Source organism: Mandrillus leucophaeus, unplaced genomic scaffold (assembly GCF_000951045.1).
Source record: "Mandrillus leucophaeus isolate KB7577 unplaced genomic scaffold, Mleu.le_1.0 Scaffold43, whole genome shotgun sequence".
Lineage (NCBI taxonomy): Eukaryota > Metazoa > Chordata > Mammalia > Primates > Cercopithecidae > Mandrillus > Mandrillus leucophaeus.
The window spans coordinates 3,645,075-3,664,915 of NW_012104587.1; the positions used below are offsets into that span (position 1 = coordinate 3,645,075).

The following is a 19,841-nucleotide window of genomic DNA, read 5'->3' on the forward strand; positions in this document are numbered from 1 at the left end:
GGCCATGGCCAGGCCCGCAGATACTGGGCTTTGGAGTTGAAGGTGCTCAGGTCTCCACCCCCAGGACAATCCCACAGCTGCTGTGGGACACCTCCCAGTTTGGGGGACTTAGGAGGTAGCTCCCATTGTCAGGACTGCTGTCTGGAGTCTCCTGACTCCAAGGGCAGCCCGGCCCAGCTTCAGAACCTTTCGTAAACTCCCAGACCAGCCTTAGAAGTGGCCTTAGCCGGCCAGGTGCAGTGGCTCACACCTGTAATCCCAGCACTTTGGGAGGCTGAGGTGGGTGGATCATGAGGTCAGGAGTTCAAGACCAGCCTGGCCAAGATAGTGAAACCCCATCTCTACTAAAAGTACAAAAATTAGCCAGGCATGGTGGCGGGTGCCTGTAGTCCCAGCTACTCAGGAGGCTGAGGCAGGGAATTGCTTGAACCCAGGAGGCAGAGGTTGCAGTGAGCCGAGATCGCCCACTGCACTCCAGCCTGGGAGACTTCGTCCCACAAAAAAAAAAAAGAAGTGGCCTTAGCCTTCTTCAGGTAGCAGTGACCCCCAAAACCTCCGTGCTGCAGGCTCAGGAGGGAAGAGCTGGGTTGGGAGAGGCCGCCACCGGAGGCTGAAAGCAGGATCGATATGCATTTCCTCTGGAAGTCACTGTCCTTCCGGCTGGCAGCAGCACCAGGCCAGGAGGCTGCAAGGCCGAAGGAGTGCAGCCCCCGCCCTGAGGCACAAGCCCAGCAGGGCCCTCGGACTGCCCAGGGCCCTCCCTCCCTTCCCCCACAGCCAGCAACTCTGCACTGCCCCCCTCCCTCCCACGATTCCTGCAGTGAGGGCCCTGTTACTGGAAGCGTACAAGCAGGGGCTGAAAAGCCCCCTGTCCAGCAAGGGAATTTTGGCCATGGGCTGAAGGCTTTGGGTATGCAAGACCACTGGCCCCGCAATTCTCGGGTGCCAAGCCCTACTAGTTTCAAGTTTTAGATGTCCAAGAATCTGGTCTCCTCAAGATCCTAGACCCTCCCCAAGATTCTTATATTCCAAGGTTTTCTGCTTCTAAGATTCTCTCCCCCAAGATTCCAGACACATGAGATTCCAGACCTCCCAAGTTTCTCTTGCTACAAAGTTCTAGCTCCCAAGATTGTCCTCCTGTAGAGTATAGCATCCCCCCACCCCACGGGATTCTAGGCACTGAGGGTGAAGGTTAATTACACGGGCCTTTTTATTCCATCTGGAAAATACAAATATTCACAAGAGTCTGTACAACCTTAGGGACGCCAGGCCTGGCCCTGCCCTCAGCTGCATGCCACCCGCATAGCCCACCCCCAGCCCCAGTCTCCCGCCCCAACACCCCCAGGCTTCCTGCTCTGGTTGAAGTCTTTTCTCCAAGGCAGGAATGAGTCCTTGATCCAACCACAGCTGGGAAGAGAAAAACAGGTTGTGAGGAAGACACCCCCCTCAACAACAAGGTAGAAGCCCACCTGGCTTGGGGCCATTTGGATAAAGCACCCATTTCCCTGATACTCCCCACCCCCGCCCCAGCCCTCAGTGGGGAGCTCTGGTGCCTGATGTGGGAGGACTCACCATCTATTACAAGTGGATGTCAAAAACCCCATCCTCCACGGTCTGTACCTCCTCCTCACGGATCTCTGCTGGGAGGGGGATTGCTGCAGAACACACTTCCAGGTCCCTGGGACTTTGGCAACCCTTCTTCCCCTCACCACAGGAGGCGTCCACATCATCCCAGAAGCAAACCCATCCACCAAAAATCAATTCCCTGCATGACCTAACGGCTCAATTTTTTTTTGAGACAGAGTCTCTCTCTGTTGCCCAGACTGGAGTGCAATGGCATGATCTCGGCTCACTGCAACCTCTGCCTCCCAGGTTCAAGCGATTCTCCTGCCTCAGCCTCCCAAGCAGCTGGGATTACAAGCGCCCGCCACCACGCCCAGCTAATTTTTGTATTTTTGTACTGTAGAGACGAGGTTTTGCCATGTTGGCCAGGCTGGTCTCCAACTCCTGACCTCAGGTGATCCACCCACCTCAGCCTCCCAAAGTGCTGGGATTACAGGCGTGAGCCACCACACCCAGCCTCAGCCCAATTTTTGAGGCTCTTTTTCTATGTTTTCATTTTGCCAGTTTTTTTGCCGCCACAGGTTCGTCAGTGCTGTTTGCTTAAATGTCAATTTTGTGTGTATTTCACATTTTAGACCCCAGCACTTCTGGAAGGCTCAATGCAAATGGATTTATCTTTTCCATTTTTGAAGATGTATGCCCTGTGCCTGCCTCTGTTTTTTGAGGACTTATGCCAGCGTAAACAGTTGTGATCAACTACCTTAGACCCCGGTTTAACATAGTTGTTCCGACTGTTCTCAGCAAAATAATCATTTGGCCAATTGTCATTCAGCAAACTGACCTAAAACCATCAAAGACCCCAAGAGAGCTGCCAGGACATTATCAGGGCAAGGGACTTTCCCCAGAAGAGCCTCCAGAACAGCCAAAAAGGGAAAGGCAAGCCAATGGCTCATATAACACCTTCTCCAATCCTTCGTTAATCCCTCCAACAAAATAAGACTGTAATTGGAATGTTGAAGCCTCTTTCACTATTATACCTCTTTATAAATTAGGGTCTCTCTCCTTAGCCTCAGAAGGTCCAGGGCTCCCTGGCCACTTTCTGGCACCCTTACCTGTCCCTTCTTTATTATCCCACCACAAAAAGAGAATTATGCACTTTGGAATGGCTTCCATCCTGCCTTCTTTGCCCTGATGGCCCTGCATCCCTCCCTCCACAGGCCGGTACAGAATGAGTCCCTCTTACCTGGAGGCCTGGAGCCTCGCCTGCCAGGGCGGGGCAGGGAGAAGCTGAAGGCGCGGTGATGGTGGCTGTGCGTGGGTGAGGGTGAGGGTGCAGACCCCTCCAGGCTTACACTCTGGGCCCTGCGCCGACACTCAACTGACAGGCGATCCTTGCACTGCTTGTGGCAGTTCACACCACAGGCTGGGGGAGGGCAAATGGAGAGCCCAGCCAGGGCCATTGGTCAGAATACCCTCCATCCCATCCCGCAGGCTTGCGCCCCTCCCCAGGAACCTTTGTTCCTGAGCAGCTGCCCCACCAAAATGAGAGTCTCCTTCCAAAGTGTTCTCCTCCTCCTAATTGTCAGTCTATGCCCTCTCCCACGTTCTCTGTTCCTGGGCAGCTGCCTCATCAAAATAAATAGCCTCTTAAAGGCCACTCCGTTCACATCAATCATCTTGCACCTCTGATTTTGCGGGGTTTTGGGGTTTTTTTGTTTTTTGTTTTGTTTTGTTTTGAGACAGCCCGCTCTGTTGCCCAGGCTGGAGTGCAGTGGCGTGATCTCAGCTCACTGCAAACCCAGGTGGAATCACTTGAAACCCAGGTTCAAGCAATTCTCATGCCTCAGCCTCCCGAGTAGCTGGGATTACAGGTGGGTGCCACCACGCCCAGCTACCTTTTGTGTGTTTAGTAGAGGCGGGGTTTCCCTGTGTTGGTCAGGCTGGTCTTTAACTCCTGACTTCAGGTGATCCACCCGCCTTGGCCTCCCAAAGTGCTGGGATTACAGGCATGAGCCACCGTGCCTGGCCACGCGCCTGCTTTTAAGGTACTTCACTCCTTGGCAATTGCCCCACCAAAATAGTAACTCTCCAAAAAAAAAAAAACCACTGCCCAGCAGCCCTACCAGTCATTCCATCTCACCTCGGCATTTGAGGCCCTGCTTGTAGATGCCCAGGATCTGCAATAGAGGAGGGGCGGTGGTGGGAGGTGGGATTTAGAGGTGATGACTCTACTTCTTCCTTCTTGAGGGTGGGACTGGGGCTTTAGAGCCCGCCTCAGGGCCAGGGGCAGAACCGCAGTAGGAGAGACAGATGGAATTAACCAGGTGTTCCAGGCTTGAAAAGGGCTCCGGCAGAGGCGGGGCCAGAAGGGAGGGCGGGGCCGGGGCTGGAGGGGCGTGGCTTGGGCGGTGAGCCGGGAAAGGGGCGCTCACCAGGGCTTTGCAGTGGCGGCAGGCGACCGGGCGCAAGGAGTTGCTCTCCTGGAAGTTGTGTACGAAGCCCATGCGGCCCCCCAGCACAGAGCTGGAGCGCAGGAAATAGGACACCATCTCCTCCCTGCTGATGCAGCCATCCCTGTGGGGAGTTGGGGGGCACCTCAGCTCGGGCCCTCCCCAGGACCATCCACCGCTGGCCTAACCCATCCCACTGTTCCCTGTGTCCTCATGGAACTCCTGATTTTGGACTCCTAGTGCAGAATAAAGAAAAGGCAGCACTGGACTAGGGGTCAGGCAGATGTGGGAAGTGCCGCTAACCAGTGTGTAGTCTTGGGCCAGTCTCTTTCCCTGGGTTCCTTCTCAGAACTGTTGGCCTGCCCTGCCCACTTCACACTTGGTTTGCAAACTAAAAGGACTGTACTTTCCATGGAACCATCAGCCTCGGGCTCCGGAAGTGTACTGTGTGCAACACCAGTCGGGAGCCCTGGGCAGGGAGAACTCTCTAATGAGTTCTGCGACCAGGAGAGACTGGGAGAAATCGCACCCCTCTCTCTCCTGCATCATCCTGCTGGAAAGACACCTGTAAATCCAGGGTTTCCCACATAACCCAGGGCTTTCCGCGGAAGCCCTTTTTCACCTGTGAATACATTTTAGGGAAAGAATGAGCATGTGTTCTAGACACAGACCTCACTTCAAATCGCAGCTCTACCTCTCTGCCTCTTGACAATTTGCCAATGAGTAGCCGAGTAATCTCCCTGCCCCTCCGTTTCCTTATCTATAAATGGGTGTAATGATCATTCCTACATTTCATAGGATTTTGGTGAGGATTAAATTAGATAGTGCACGTGAAGTTTTACAACAGTGTCCGCACAGATAGGAGGATCCTCAGCCACCAAGTGCTTTTCCCATCGGGACTGGCCCTCACTTGAGACTCCCACCTGCTGTATGAGGGGTCTCATAATGTGTGATCCAGGTGGTCCTTCAAATCAAGGGAGCATTAGGATAACTGGCCATTTAGAAAAAAATATATAGGGGGGCCGGGCGCGGTGGCTCACGCCTGTAATCCCAGCACTTTGGGAGGCCGAGACGGGCGGATCACGAGGTCAGGAGATCGAGACCATCCTGGCTAACACGGTGAACCCCCGTCTCTACTAAAAATACAAAAAAAAAAAAAACTAGCCGGGTGCGGTGGCGGGCACCTGTAGTCCCAGCAACACGGGAGTCTGAGGCAGGAGAATGGCGCTAACCCGGGAGGCAGAGCTTGCAGTGAGCCGAGACTGCGCCACTGCACTCCAGTCTGGGCGACAGAGCGAGACTCCGTCTCAAAAAAAAGAAAAAAAAGAAAAAATATATAGGGGCCGGGCGGTGGCTCAAGCCTTTAATCCCAGCACTTTGGGAGGCCGAGACGGGCGGATCACGAGGTCAGGAGACCAAGACCACCCTGGCTAACACGGTGAAACCCCGTCTCTACTAAAAAAATACAAAAAACTAGCCAGGCGTGGTGGCGGGCGCCTGTAGTCCCAGCTACTCGGGAGGCTGAGGCGGGAGAATGGCGTAAACCCGGGAGTGGAGCTTGCAGTGAGCTGAGATCCCGCCACTGCACTCCAGCCTGGGCAACACAGCAAGACTCTGTCTCAAAAAAAAAAAATGAAAAAAAATACAGGGCTGAATGCAGTGGCTCACGCCTGTAATCCCAGCACTTTGGGAGGCCAGGGCGGGTGGATCACGAGGTCAGGAGTTCGAGACCAGCCTGGCCAACATGACAAAACCCTGTCTCTACTAAAAATACAAAAAATTAGCCAGGCATAGTGGCGGGCACCTATAATCCCAGCTACTCGGGAGGCTGAGGCACAAGAATCGCTTGAACCTAGAGGTGGAGGTTGCAGCAAGCCAAGGTCATGCCACTGCACTCCAGCCTGGGTGACATGGCAAGAGACCCTGTATCAAAAAAAAAAGAAAGAAAGAAAAGAAAAAAATATAAGCCTACCCGGGAGGCGGAGGTTGCAGTGAGCTGAGATCACACCACTGCACTCCAGCCTGGGTGACATGGCAAGAGACCCTGTATCAAAAAAAAAAGAAAGAAAGAAAAGAAAAAAATATAAGCCTACCCGGGAGGCGGAGGTTGCAGTGAGCTGAGATCACACCACTGCACTCCAGCCTGGGCGACACAGCAAGACTCTGTCTCAAAAAAAAAAAAAAAATACAAGCCAACATTCTTCATACTGTGCATGAAAACTAAATTCTCACTGTTCTCACTGGACTTTTTTAAACACTCCTGCAAAAAATAAAACTATAAAATTATCTGAAAAGATATAAGATAGGGCAGGCACGGTGGCTCACGCCTGTAATCCCAGCATTTTGGGAGGCCAAGGCAGTCGGATCACTTGAGGTCAGGAGTTGGAGACCAGCCTGGCCAACATGGTAAAACCCCGTCTCTACTAAAAACACAAAAATTAGCCAGGCGTGGTGGCGGGCGACTGTAGTCCCAGCTACTCTGGAGGCTGAGGCATGAGAATCACTTGAACCTGGGAGGTGGAGGTTGCAGCAAACCAAGATCATGCCACTGCATTCCACCCTGGATGACACGGCAAGAGACCCTGTCTCAAAAAAAAAAAAGATACAAGATAATAATTTTATAATCTTGAGGGGCTGAGGGCCTTTCTACACAGAACACAAATCCGAGAAGCCAGAAAGGAAAAGACTGACATATTGAGCACACAAAAGTTTTTAAATTTTATGTGGAAAAAGACAATATAAATGACAGACAGGGAGAAAATATTTGCAAACACATTCAACAGCAAAGGGTTAACATCCATTAACAGAGATTCTAAAAATCAATGAGAAAAAGACCAACAAACCCAGTAGAATAATGGACAAGGAATCTGAACAGGCAATTGACAGAAGAAATAAATGGCCAATAGACATATGAAAAGATACCCTACCCCCATTAGTATTAAAGAAATGCAAATTTAACCAAGATACCACTTGCCAATGAGACTGGCAAAATTGTGAAGCTTTTTATAGCATCCACTGTTGGCGAGGAAGTTGGGAAGCAGGCACTCGTACACTGCCGATGGGGGTGCAAACTGGTACAACCTTGTCTGAGGTCAGTTTGGCAGTCTCTCTCCTAATTTAGAATGTGCATATCTTTTGATCCAATTATCCCACTTCTAGGAATTTCTCCTACAGAAATACTGGCCTGAGTGGATCAGTAAAAGTACATTCACGGCAGCCTGGCGTACAATCGTCGTGAAAAACTGGAACAGTCTAACTGTCCATCAGCAGGAGGATGGTTAGGGAAATGATAGACTAACCGGACAGTGGAATACTGTGCAGCTGTTCTAATGAATGAGGTAGTTCTACATGAATCCACATGGAAAGATGTCTGTGATCAAGGGTTAAGTGGAAAACAAGCATGAAGACGAAAAAAAAGCAAAAAGCAAGGCATGCAGTTCTGTCAAGATGGTGATTTTGGGTACGCAGTGGCTCATGCCTGTAATCCCAGCACTTTGGGAGGCCGAGGTGGGCAGATCACCTGAGGTGGGTAGATGACCTGAGGTGAGATCAGGAGTTCGAGACCAGCCTGGCCAACATGGTAAAACCCTGTATCTACTAAAAATACAAAAATTAGGCGAGGCGCGGTGGCTCACACCTGTAATCCCAGCACTTTGGGAGGCCAAGGCGGGTGGATCACCTGAGGTCAGGAGTTCAAGACCAGCCTGCCCAACATGGTGAAACCCCATCTCTACTAAAAATACAAAATTAGCCAGGCATGATGGCAGGCACCTGTAATCCCAGCTACTCGGGAGGCTGACAGGAGAATCGCTTGAACCCAGAAGGCGGAGGTTGCAGTGAGCCAAGATTGTGCCACTGTACCCCAGCCTGGGCAACAAAGAGTGAAACTCCATCTCAGAAAAAAAAGAAAGAAAGAAAGAAAGAAAATTAGCCAGGTCTGGTGGCACGGTGCCTGTAATCTCAGATACTCGGGAGGCTGAGGCATGAGAATTACTTGAACCTGGGAGGCAGAGGTTGCAGTGAGCCAAGATCACGCCATTGCACTCCAGCCTGAGCGACAGAGCAAGACTCTGTCTCAAAAAAAAAGAGGGTGATTTAAAAAAAAGAAAGAAAAAAGAGAACCCCACTACTACAAGTACCTAGATGCTGCGTAAAGATATATCAACAATTGCTGTAAATGCACAGATAATTTTGTAAGAAAGAAATGGAGAGGCCAGGTGCGGTGGCTCAAGCCTGTAATCCCAGCACTTTGGGAGGCCGAGACGAGCGGATCACGAGGTCAGGAGATCGAGACCATCCTGGCTAACACAGTGAAACCCCGTCTCTACTAAAAATACAAAAACTTAGCCGGGCGAGGTGGCGGGCGCCTGTAGTCCCAGCTACTCGGGAGGCTGAGGCAGGAGAATGGCGTGAACCCGGGAGGCGGAGCTTGCAGTGAGCTGAGATCCGGCCACTGCACTCCAGCCTGGGCGACAGAGCGAGACTCCGTCTCAAAAAAAAAAACAAACAAACAAAAAAAAAGAAATGGAAACCCCCAAGTTCCAGAAACCAAGAGGGAGCTTTACAATGACGCGGTGAGTTGGGCCCGGTCTTCCTCCTGCTGAACCAGGTGCTAGGTTTTGATACCCAACCAAGGCTTCCCCCTCACCAACACACACATACCCACACACACATACACATACACGGCCTGGGGCCTGCAGGAGGTGGAGGGTTAAAGCTGAGAGCGCTGCATGAAGCCGAGGCCTCCATCATCTCAAAGGGTCATCCTCACTGAAAAGGTGGTCTAGATAAAAATCCGCCCACCAACCCAGGGAGAAAACATGGAGCTTAACTCCCTCTGCCTAAACTCTGGGAGAAGAAATAAAGCAGCTACGGTAAAAGCCACAAGCAGAATTGGATTTATACTCTAATCCTGTTTGTCCGTGAAGCAGACACCAAACAAACAAAATCTCTATCAATGTGCACATGCCTGGGAAAAGAAGACTGGAAGAACCCACATACTGCCAAGCTTAATATTGTCAACAGTGTTTAATCATGGCAACTTCTACCGGCGGAAGAGGAAAGAGGGGACTTTCATTTCTTCCTTTTTTTTTTTTTTTTTTTGATGGGCGTGGTCTCGCTCAGTCACCCAGGCTGAAGTACAGTGGTGTGATCATAGCTCACTGCAGTCTCAACCTCTTGGGCTCAAGGGATCCCCCTGCCTCAGCCTCCTGAGTAGCTGGGACTACAGGCACGCGCCACCCACGCCCGAAAAAAAATCTTTTTAGGCTGGGAGCAGTAGCTCATGCATGTAGTCCTAGCACTTTGGGAGGCCGAGGCAGGTGGATCACTTGAGGTCACGAGTTTGAGAGCAGGTTGGCCAACATGGTAAAACCCCATCTCTGCTAAAAGTACAAAAATTAGCCAGGTGCGTGGTACATGCCTGTAATCCCAGCTACTTGGGAAGCTGAGGCAGGAGAATCACTTGAACCCAGGAGGTGGAGGTTGCAGTGAGCCAAGACTGTGCCACTGCACTCCAGCCTGGGCAACAGAGTGAGACTCCGTCTCCAAAAAACAAAAAAAAAAAATTAATTTTTGTAGAGACAGGGTCTTAATATGTTGCCCAGGCTGGGTTCGAACTCCTGGCCTGAATTGATCCTGCCACCTTAGTCTCCCAAAGTGGTAGGATTACAGGCATGAGCCACTGCGCCTGGCCTCTCATTTCTTACTTTAAACACTCTGTTCACTATAAAATTATTTTACTACCTAGATTTTATTTTACCATGGATTTTTGTAATGTGGAAATAAAAAACAACAGATTTTTGAAATACAGGTAACATTAAAAAATAAATCGACCTGAGATGGACTGTAAATTTTGAATGGAGTTTTGTCTGCTCAGCAAAAATAGGGCATGAATCTGGCTGCAGGGGGCATGTTTCACCTACTTCAGAGAACCAGCTGTTTTTCCAAATTGTCAGCATATGAACTGTTGATAAGCAAATGGGTACCACTAATTATAAACTTTTCTTATCTATTCATTAAAACAGGCTATCCAGGAGTTCAACTTGCCCACACTTCTTGACAGCTGTGAGTTCCACAAATAAAACAGCACTTCTGTAGCCACTGTCCCCAGGCCACAGTCTTTGCAAGACTCAGGTGGAGCCCCCCATCTGTCTGAACTTGTGAGATACCACTGCACCTCCACAGCTGGCAGCCTCTCCTCCCCACAAAAGCAAGTGCCCCTTCCCACACTGGCAGCTTCCCAGGCCAAGACGGTCTGGTTTAGTGACCTTATCTTGCACACAAGAAACTGAAGCCCAGGCGGAAGTGGGCTAGGTTGCCTTCCCTCTCCCCCAGGCCCCCAGCCCTCCTCACTGGTTCTGGTCGAGGTCCCCAAAGGCGCTGAGGTAAGGGAAGTTCCCACGGATGATCTGGAATTCTTCCTGTGAGATGTGGCCATCCCCATCGACGTCAAAGTTCCGGAACACAGACTGGGGCATACAGAGGGACACACAGAGCCGGGAGAGGGGAGAGTAAAGGGGACATCAGGTCCTGTCCCTTCCCACATTCCCAGTCTATTTGATGAGGTGTGTCTCAGAGGTCTCTGACACTGCCCCTGTTCCATAGCCCCGCCCCCACCCTACCCATGGGCACCTCAGCCCCGTGCAGATGGCCTGCCAGGCCCTGTGACTTCTGGGGGCTTAGTGCTGGGTCTTGAACAGGACACTCATGCTGGCTTCCAGGGCAGTGCTCCGGCAAACTGGCGTCTCCCCACACACTGCTCAGGCTCCACAGGAGCTCACCTCCACCATCTTCTCGATGTGCTCCACCACGAGGGCCTGATCCAGCTTAGGTTTGGCAGCCGAGGTCCACTCCTCCAGCACGGGGGGCCGAGGTGGTGGGGTGCAACTCGTGGGGCTGGTTGGCTATGGAAATGGTCAGGCCTAAGCTAGGGCCAGAGGCAGGGGGAGCCCAGAGCCCAGGGGAACAGAGAGGGGAATCCCTGGGAGAGGGAAGTCTGCTCAACACTGTGCCCTGCCCCCAGGATGCCTCTGTCCTACAAGAAGGATGGTGAGGTGGATGGTGCTAAGAGCTCTTCCCGTCCTCACATCCTGGGATTCTCAGGAGGGAGGGGCAGAGTGGAGAGGAGAGAGTACCCCCTCACCGAGGACTTGGAGCGCGGCTCCCGCTGCAGGGACAGTTGGTACAGCTCATCCTCCGTCTGATACTGATCCAGAGACACCTGGGACATACAGGTCTGATCACACCCACTGGCCCCTGCCCATGGCCACAGAGCCCAAGGTCAAAGGTCCACCTAGAGGCCACAGCTCAGCCCAGAGCTCGGGTCAGAAGCTAGACTCAGGACAAAGCCTGGCTTAGAACACAGCACAGCCACCCCACGCCGTCCCAGTGCACAGATCAAACCACAGCACGGCCCCAAACCTTGAACATGACATATTGCCAAGATGTCAGGGAAGAAGCTAGGTCAGAACCCAGCCGCAAGCTCTGCTTTCAACCCTGATCCTGTCCAGAGTACAAAAGCAGCTAAGAATCCACTCCAAACCCTAACACCTAAGCCCCAGCCCAATGTCTAGAACCTAGTCTGGATCTAAACCAGAACCCAACTCCCACCCTAGACCCCAAGACCAAGTGCAAAGCCAAGCCCAGAACTTCACTCCCAGCCCAGGGCCATGCTTAGAAACCACCCCTGCCCGCAGAACGCAGAGCTTGGCCCAGCCCTAGAACACAACCCACTGCCAGAACTCAAACCGGAACCCAGGCCCAGTTCAAACTGCCCACAGTCCACATGCCAGCCTGGGGATCAGACCTCAGTCCACAGCCCCAACCAGAGCCTGGACCCCTCCTCAGCATCCACTCCAAACCCCAGAGCCCATGCTAGCTCTCAGTTCCCTGGTCAGAACCCAGAGCCCCAGGCCACGCCCACCGCCGGGACCCGGGGAAACTGTCAACCCCTGGTGCCCAGCTCCCCACCTCCCTGCCCCCTGCTCCTCACCGTGAGCAGGCTCAGCAGGTCGGGGTTGGCCTGTACTGGTGGCCGCAGGCTGGTCACCATGGCCAGCTCCTCCAGGATGCTAAAGAGCTGCTTCATCTTGGCCCCGTTGAGCCGGGTCCGGGCTGGGTCCAGCCAGTCAGGCAGTGCCAGCTGCAAGGCCACCAGGTCCTTGAGGTGCACACCCAGGATAGGGAAGCGGAAGCCCACACAGGCTGCCAGCCGGCGCCGGTAGTTGCCATAGTTGCCTGTCGCCGTCACTAGTTCTGTGAGACCCTCCCAGAGCTGGGGGACAAAGGGCAGAGGGGTCATACCCCCACAACTATCCTCCCTATCTCAGCCCTGGAAATGTAGGAGTGAGTGAGGAGGAGTCAGGGTCAGGGACAGGTGAAAGAGTAAAATTCTCCCTTACTGTCCCCCAGGACCGGCTCTCTCAGCCTCTGGGGATTGAATTCATCGCCATTAATTCGAGGTAATACTCACTGCCAAAAGCACCACACCTTTAAACCAGGCCTGGACGCAGAGTATCATCAACACTTAACAGGAGAATCAGAGGCTCAGGGAGGCAAGGCAGCACAGGACAATGACCTGGAAGAATGTACTCAGCCGCCCCGTCCAAACAGCAAAAACTGGAAAAACCAGCCGGGCGCAGTGGCTCACGCCTGTAATCCCAGCACTTTGGGAGGCCAAGGCAGGCGGCTCATGAGGTCAAGAGATGGAGACCATCCTGGCCAACATGGTGAAACCTCATCTCTACTAAAAAAATACAAAAATTAGCCAGGTGTGGTGGTGCGTACCTGTAGTCCCAGCTACTTGGGAGGCTGAGGCAGAAGAATCGCTTGAACCCAGGAGGAGGTTACAGTGAGCCAAATTAGCGCCACTGCACTCCAGCCTGGAGATGCAGCAAGACTCCGTCTCAAGAAAAAAAAAAAAAAAAGGAAAGGAAAAACCCCAACATTCAACATAGAATCAATACATAAACTGGGATAGGCTGGGCACGGTGGCTCACGTCTATAATCCCAGCACTTTGGGAGGCTAAAGCAGGTGGATTGCCTGAGCTCAGGAGTTCAAGACCAGCCTCAGCAACATGGTGAAACCCTGTCTCTACAAAAAGTTGGCCAGATAATCTCAGCTACTCAGGAGGCTGAGGCACGAGAATCACTTGAACCCAGGAGGCGGAGGTTGCAGTGATCTGAGGTCTCGCCACTGCACTCCAGCCTGGATGACAGAGAGAGACTCCATCTCAAAAAAATGAATAAATGAATTGGGGTAGACATACAATAAAATATTATATGGCAATGAAAATGAAAAAACAATTGTTCCACATAACAGAATGAAAAGACTCTCACAACCATGTGGAATGAAAGAAGCAAGACATAAAATAACACAAACAACATTCCATTCATAGAAAGTTCAAAACAGACAACAAAAAGCCCCACATTGTTTTGGACCGCATACCTACGTGGTGAAGCTATAAAGAAAAGCAAGATCATCATTGCAAAAGTCGTGGGAAGGGAGTTATGCTGTAAAGTGTTGGGCACTTGGGAGCCTGGCAAGGTTCTATTTCCCAACCTGGGCAGTAGTTACACAGCGTTTTCTGTACAATTTTTCTTTAAACGATTCATATGTTTGTATATACTGTTTTGTTTTTTTTTTTAGACGGAGTCTCACTCTGTCGCCCAGGCTGGAGTGCAGTGGCACGATCTTGGCTCACTGCAACCTCCGCCTCCCAAGTTCAAGCAATTCTCCTCCTGCCTCAGCATCCCAAGTAGCTGGGATTACAGGCACCCACCACCATGCCTGGCTAATTTTTGTATTTTAGTAGAGATGGGATTTCACCATGTTGGCCAGGCTGGTCTCAAACTCCTGACCTCACATGATCTGCCCACCTCAGCTTCCCAAAGTGCTGGGATTAGAGGCGTGAGCTACCACGCCCAGTCTCATAAGTTTTTATATACTTTTTTATATGTGTATTACTCAATACTTCAAAAATAATAATAAATGAAGGACAAGGAAAAGAAGAAAGTACAAGTGGCAAGGCATAATGGCTCACACCATAATCTCAGCACTTTGGGAGGCCAAGGTAGGTGGATCACTTGAGCCCAGGAGTTCAAGACCAGCCTGGGCAACATGGCAAAACCCCATCTCTACCAAAAAAAAAAAAAAAAAAATTAATAATAATACAAAAATTAGCCAGGCATAGTGGCGTACACTATAGTCCCAGCTACTCAGGAGGCTGAGGTGGGAGGATCAATTGAGCTCAGGAGTTCAAGGCTGCAGTGAGCTTGTGATTGCACCACTGAACTCCAGTCTGGACAACAGAGAGAGACTCTGTCTTAAAAAAAAAAAGTACTAGTTTTGGGGTCCATGACGACCTGTGAGCCCCCAGTCTGCTGTTGCCATTGTGCAAACTGGGAAAAGCACTTAACCCCTCTGAGCCTCCATATCTGTATCTGTCAAATGAGGACAGTTGTGCCCAGCCCCCAGTGCTGCTGGGAGGACCCAGTGAAGACAGATCTGGGAAGCACCTGCCCCTCCCTAGTCCCAGGCACCTTGATGGTCTCAGGGCTAACGTGGCTGTGGGTCTCCTTGAGGCGGGAGATGGAGCTGTGGCTCAGGCCCCCGACCACTGCCATCAGCGTGTTGAAGTTCTGCAGCTGCAGCAGCTTCTGGAAGGCAAATGGGGAGGCAGAGGCAGGGAGTCACTGAGTGGGCCCAGAATTTGGCCCAGCCTTTCTGGAGAGAAGGCAGTGGGTTAGGGGAAGGGAAGGGTTGGCCTGACCGGCATGTGGGGAGGTTGGGAGACACAGGGAGGGAGGGACAGGCACCTCTGCCACGTGGACAAAGTGTGTGATGACCAGGGCCCGCTGCGGGGCTGTAGGTTTGCTGAGGATCATGAGCTGCACCCACTGCGAGACGCTGTTGAAGAGGGAGATGAACCGCTCCAGGACGGGGTTGTCCACAGTGCAGCCGTGAGTCACAAAACTGTGATAGTCCTGAAACTGGGGGCAGGAGGAGTGGCCTCAGCACCTTGCCAGCCTCTCCCCTCACTGATGGCCACTCCTCGTCACTCTCCAGCTGACCTTCAGTGGTTGCACTGAAACCCCTGATGCAGCCTGTGACCCAGCCTACCCCAGGGACCCTGCCCCTCCTAGAACCCCCTTCCAGCCCACATTGGACCACTGCCCCCACCCTCGGGCCGCACCAGGATCTTGCAGAAGGAGCGATACTCCAAGTAGGTGAGGTGCTCCGCCAGCTCCATGGGCTCCAGGTGGTCAAACAACAAGGACATCTTGCGCTTTTTCTGTCCCACAGGGTTCCGCTGAGTCACCTGCCGCTTCCACTTGTAGGTAGGGCTGGGGGGACAGGAGTAGTGAGCCCTTTGCTGGACACTCACATGCCTCGTGGCCCCCCACTCACACAGACACACCATTCACACTGTGAGGACCTACACAATGCGAGGCACTGTCCTAGGCACGAATGTTCCCAGTCCCAGCAACTCCTCCATATCTCCCCCAACCCCATCATGCATTCAACACACGTTTATGAACAACGTACTCTGTGCCAGGCACTGTGCTAGGCGCTGGGAATACAGAGATGAGTAAGACACGGTTCCTGCCCTCGAGGAGCTCACAGTCTACTGAGGGAGACAGACACAGAAACACATGATCACAAAACAGCGTGACACATGTACAGAGGTGTTTGTACAGGAGTCTGTACAAAGTGCCATGGAGAACAGAGGAGGGAACGACAAATTCTACCCTGGAAGAGCCCTGAACCCTCAGAGCCCGTGGAGACTTCGTGCCTGAGCTGAGTCTTGGTAACACGGAGGAGGCAGCAAGGGGATGATATGAGCAGAACGCCATGGTGGGAAAGGACTCGGGAGCTCAGCTGACGGGGAGGCGACCCAACGCAGCTACAGGAGGAGGTGTGTGGGATGGGCGGTGGCAGTGGAAGATGAGGCAGGAACGCCAAGCTGCCCAAAGAAGGCATATTGAAGGCAATAGGGAGCCATGGAAGGTTTTTAAGCGAGAGAGTGACATGACCCTCACTCATTCAGTTCAACAGACATTTATTAAGCACAGATGGTATAGGATACTGAGTGCCCCCCCAGCCCTCTGTACTCCCCCCACGCACACGCTGTCTATGTCGATGAGGCTGCTGTGCCGCCGGTTCCCTTCTTGGTCTAGCAGAGCCTTCAGCTCCTTGATCTGCTCAGCCAGCTCCGGGTTCAAGTCAAACTCCGCCGGGAAGGCAGAGATCCAGTACCTGGAGGAGAGGGGAGTCACCCAAGACAGCCCTTCCCCCACCATCACCCAGCAGGCTGCAAGGAGCTATTTGAGATTGTAGTCACCCAAGGAAAAAGAGCCTTAAACTATGGTTCCAGCTCTTTCCTTCTCCAAGTGTACATTAGACCCTTTAGACAACCACCCGCACTGCACAGAAAAGAAAATTAAGGCCCAGACCCAGGAAGGGGTGAGCCTGTGGCAGCACAGCCCACCCAGACAAACCAGGGTTCAAACCCACTCCCAGAAGCAGCGCCCTGCCCCCTCCTCCAGGCCAGCCTGAAGCCAGAGAGAAGGGAGAAAGGGGAGGGGTCAGAGCCCCAGGGGAAAGACTCACCTGACCAGGTGGCACGTTTTCACCTGCAGGGAATTGGAGTTGTCTTTCCGGGATTGTTGGTAGGTGAAGGAGAGAGTTAAGGAGGCCGCTTAACTCTAAAAAGGGAGGCCCGAGGGGAGGGAGGCTGGGGGCGGGGCCTGGTTCTAGGAGACACGTTCTAGGGATGGGGCCTGCGCTCTGCGGGAATGCTGGGGGTGAGACCTGCGCTCTGGGAAGGGTTGGAGGTGGGGGTGGAGGACTAGGTGCTGAGGGAGGCTGAGAGCAGAGCCTGGCTTCTGGGAGAGAGAGATGCACGGGGCGGACCCAAGCCTGGAACAGGGGCAGGCCCTAGACTCTAGGGAGGAGGAGGGCAAGGCCTCGGCTGGGGACAGAGGCTGGGGACAGGGCCGAGTCACCAGGAGCAAGGAGGGGGCAGAGCCTAAGCCCTGGTTGGAGGCTGGGGCGACGCCTGAGCGCTGGGGTAAAGAGCCGCCTATACTTAGGGAGCCAGGCTCATTCTGTGCCTGGGCTGGGCAGAGGGGCTGCGCATGGGCTCCGACGGCGGGGGTCTTGGCAAGGCGGGCGAAGGATATATGTGGAGCAGCTTGGCCGCCAGCTGAGAGGAGGGGATGTACCAGGGGTGCATCATGAGGAACATGCGCACCAGCTGCGGGTCCCGTACCTTCCCGGAGTCATCTGACTCCGAAGGGTCAAAGACAGGCGGCTGAGCTGGGTTCGCAGCGACCATGCCTCACCCCCACCCCGCAGCCCGCTGGGTATCGGCCCTTCGGGTGCATGCTCGACCCCGCCCACCTCCTGCTTGCCCAGGACTCCGAGAGCAGGAGGCTAATTAGAGAGGAAAGGTGGGGTGGGCGAGGGATAGGCAGGCCCTGAGGACTGGAGGAGAGGAGCGCCGAGCCACCCATCGTCCGGAGGGGAACCAGCTGGGGCGGAAGGAGCCTGGGTTCCCAGGGGTCAAGAATCCAGAGGTCATTTCCTGAGCGCTTGGGGGAAGGGGCACCCCTTCACCAGATAAGCCGCCCCCCATTAGCCGGAAACAGCTCCCAGGCCGGAGATAGAGAGTTCCTCCGGATTCCCCAGGAGACAGATAATGCCCCTCAAGTGTCAGAGTCAGGGACCCGGCTCTCCCTTCGCCGCCGCTGGCGAAGGCTAGAGAAGGGAAACCTCATCTGTCTGAAGGGCGTGCATCTCTTTGCCCTGCGATGCAGAGGAGGCTTTAGTTAAAGAGACTGCACGCTGCGGAGCTGGGTGGGTCCGGTCCAGGGCTGTGCCCTGGATGGTGCCTGGGAGGCAGAGACCCGGGCTCAGACTCGGGGCTGGGCTCAGGCTCCGTGTGCCCTCCCGAGCCACTCACCGAAGGCTTCGATGCACCCGCGGAGCAGCTCCTCCACCGTGCAGCCCTTGTCCAGGTCCAGAGTGCCCGCCATGGCCGCCGGCGCGGGGTGGGCTGGGCTCAGACTGCGCTCCGGGAGCCTCCCACCGGTCTCGGACCGAACCCCTGTCCCGGGAGAGGCAGATCGGGAGTCTGCGGAGGCGCGGGCGGGGGAGCGGCCCCGCGGGCAGAAACGGGGCGGGGCGGGCACGCCCCCTGCTGGGCAGGGGCGGAGTTGTCCGCAGCGGCCACTCCCGGGGTTAAACGGTCTGGCCCGGGATGGTGCAACCCACCAGTTGGGAAATGGACCCGCGGACAGGCTTCCGGCCCACCCTCGGAGTCGCGGGAGGGCCGAGGGGCTTCATGAGGACGGGGGAGCCAGGATCCCAGGACTGGCTGGCGCCCAGGCCCCCGCAGGCCCCCTTCTCCTCGCGTCCTCTCCCCAGAGGCACCTGCAGCACCCCGCAGCTCGGCTCTGCGCCCCTCCCGCTTCCCTCCCTCCACAGCCTCCCTTCCCCCGCAGGGTTATTTTGGGAACCCGGAGCCTGAGGGGACCTCGGAGGAATTTCTCCCTGGTATGGGAGGAGGGAGGAGAGAACCCAGGCGTCCTGCCCGCCTCCCCTCTTCCCGAGAGCCCGGGAAGGCGAGGCGGGGCTGCGGCAGCCCCCAGGGGCCTGCCCTAGGGGAGGCGGACTGGATGGGAGAGGAACATTCCTGGGGCGGGGGGAGACCGCTGCGGCCCGGAGGCGTCAACGGGAAGCCTGAGCATGGGAACGGAGCGCTCCCAGGCCACCTCCGCAAAGATCCCAGGGGTCACGGCTCAGCTCGTCCACAGGCCCTCTTCCTCCCTATCCCCGGCTCCTGACCCCGGCCCTGGCCCCGCACAGGCGAACTGTGAGCGCGCACGGAGCAGGGCGTCCAGAGGAGGGCGCTCGAGCCGGGGGTGGCCGGTGGGTGCACGACACCATTAGCAACTCCGGTCACTGGTCATACGCACCCTGGCAGGGGCAAACACTCCACACCCAAGTTATTCGTCGGAGGCCGGGGACCTACATGGAGGTGCAGGCGCCCGCACTTACACGCACCGGGCCACAGGCACCAGCCTCCCATCCTCCGTCTCTCACACACAATGGTACCCACACCCCGTGCACACCTGCACGAAGGAACCCTCAGGCACACATACCCGGTTCGTCTACCCCAGAATGCAAACCCGTGGACGAGGTCGCCTCCTGGACCTGCTGTTCACTTGAGCCAGGCCAGCCTCGAGTCCCGCGGCCACACAGGCGCTGACATCCTCACACGTGTGCACACACGCAAGGCAGTGCTTCTCCACGCATGTACACTCCCACACACATGCACACACCCCCATGGGTGCGCACGCCCATTCCATCGCCCCCCTCCCATCTGCGATGCAGGGCCCGCCCTGCGGTCCCAACGCCCTGATTCCCTTCACTCCCAGATTTTGGCACAGCCTTGCCCCACGGAAAGGTACCCTGGCCCTACACATACTCACTCCCCCAGGCTGGAGGACGGAGGAGCTCCTGTACAGAGTTCTCAGGCGGACTTTTCCTAGAAGCCACCCAGAGCCGTCCCCGCCTGGCTCTGCCGCCTCCTCGTGTGACCTTGAGAATCACTTGGCCTCTAGGAGCCTCAATTTTCGCATCTGTCAAATGGGGGTTCGCGGGGGAGGGCCCCGATGGAACGTGGCTAGGAAAAGCCGGATGCGCAGCGGGGGTCCTCCGCCCTCTGGGGATCCAGGGCGCCTTAGCTCTCGTGGCCGCTGCCCCCTCTCCCCGACCCGGGTCGCAGACCCCAGCCCGCCCGCGCCACCCTGGGGGGGTCC

The 19,841-nt window shown here is 54.7% G+C and overlaps 1 protein-coding gene across 2 annotated transcripts in view; it reads right to left on the reverse strand.

Annotated features, from left to right (window-relative positions):
* Nucleotides 1-1,186: 1,186 nt before the first annotated feature.
* Nucleotides 1,187-19,841, reverse strand: part of RASGRP2 (RAS guanyl releasing protein 2 (calcium and DAG-regulated)) — a 28,766-nt gene continuing 10,111 nt past the window's right edge. The window contains exons 1-17 of one of the 2 annotated variants that reach the window (XM_011993505.1): nucleotides 19,182-19,832; nucleotides 17,981-18,124; nucleotides 17,199-17,301; nucleotides 16,627-16,689; nucleotides 16,141-16,272; nucleotides 15,209-15,359; nucleotides 14,832-15,005; nucleotides 14,556-14,672; nucleotides 12,007-12,288; nucleotides 11,158-11,235; nucleotides 10,796-10,918; nucleotides 10,368-10,483; nucleotides 3,996-4,137; nucleotides 3,704-3,740; nucleotides 2,807-2,986; nucleotides 1,573-1,637; nucleotides 1,187-1,407 (exon numbers count right to left, since the gene is read on the reverse strand). In XM_011993505.1, the coding sequence (XP_011848895.1) occupies nucleotides 1,579-1,637; nucleotides 2,807-2,986; nucleotides 3,704-3,740; nucleotides 3,996-4,137; nucleotides 10,368-10,483; nucleotides 10,796-10,918; nucleotides 11,158-11,235; nucleotides 12,007-12,288; nucleotides 14,556-14,672; nucleotides 14,832-15,005; nucleotides 15,209-15,359; nucleotides 16,141-16,272; nucleotides 16,627-16,689; nucleotides 17,199-17,301; nucleotides 17,981-18,053 (1,830 nt within the window). In that variant the 5' untranslated portion in view covers nucleotides 18,054-18,124; nucleotides 19,182-19,832 and the 3' untranslated portion in view covers nucleotides 1,187-1,407; nucleotides 1,573-1,578. Of the gene's footprint in view, nucleotides 1,408-1,572; nucleotides 1,638-2,806; nucleotides 2,987-3,703; nucleotides 3,741-3,995; nucleotides 4,138-10,367; nucleotides 10,484-10,795; nucleotides 10,919-11,157; nucleotides 11,236-12,006; nucleotides 12,289-14,555; nucleotides 14,673-14,831; nucleotides 15,006-15,208; nucleotides 15,360-16,140; nucleotides 16,273-16,626; nucleotides 16,690-17,198; nucleotides 17,302-17,980; nucleotides 18,125-19,181; nucleotides 19,833-19,841 lie in introns of those variants that run through there. The other variant, XM_011993506.1, reaches the window with a different exon arrangement.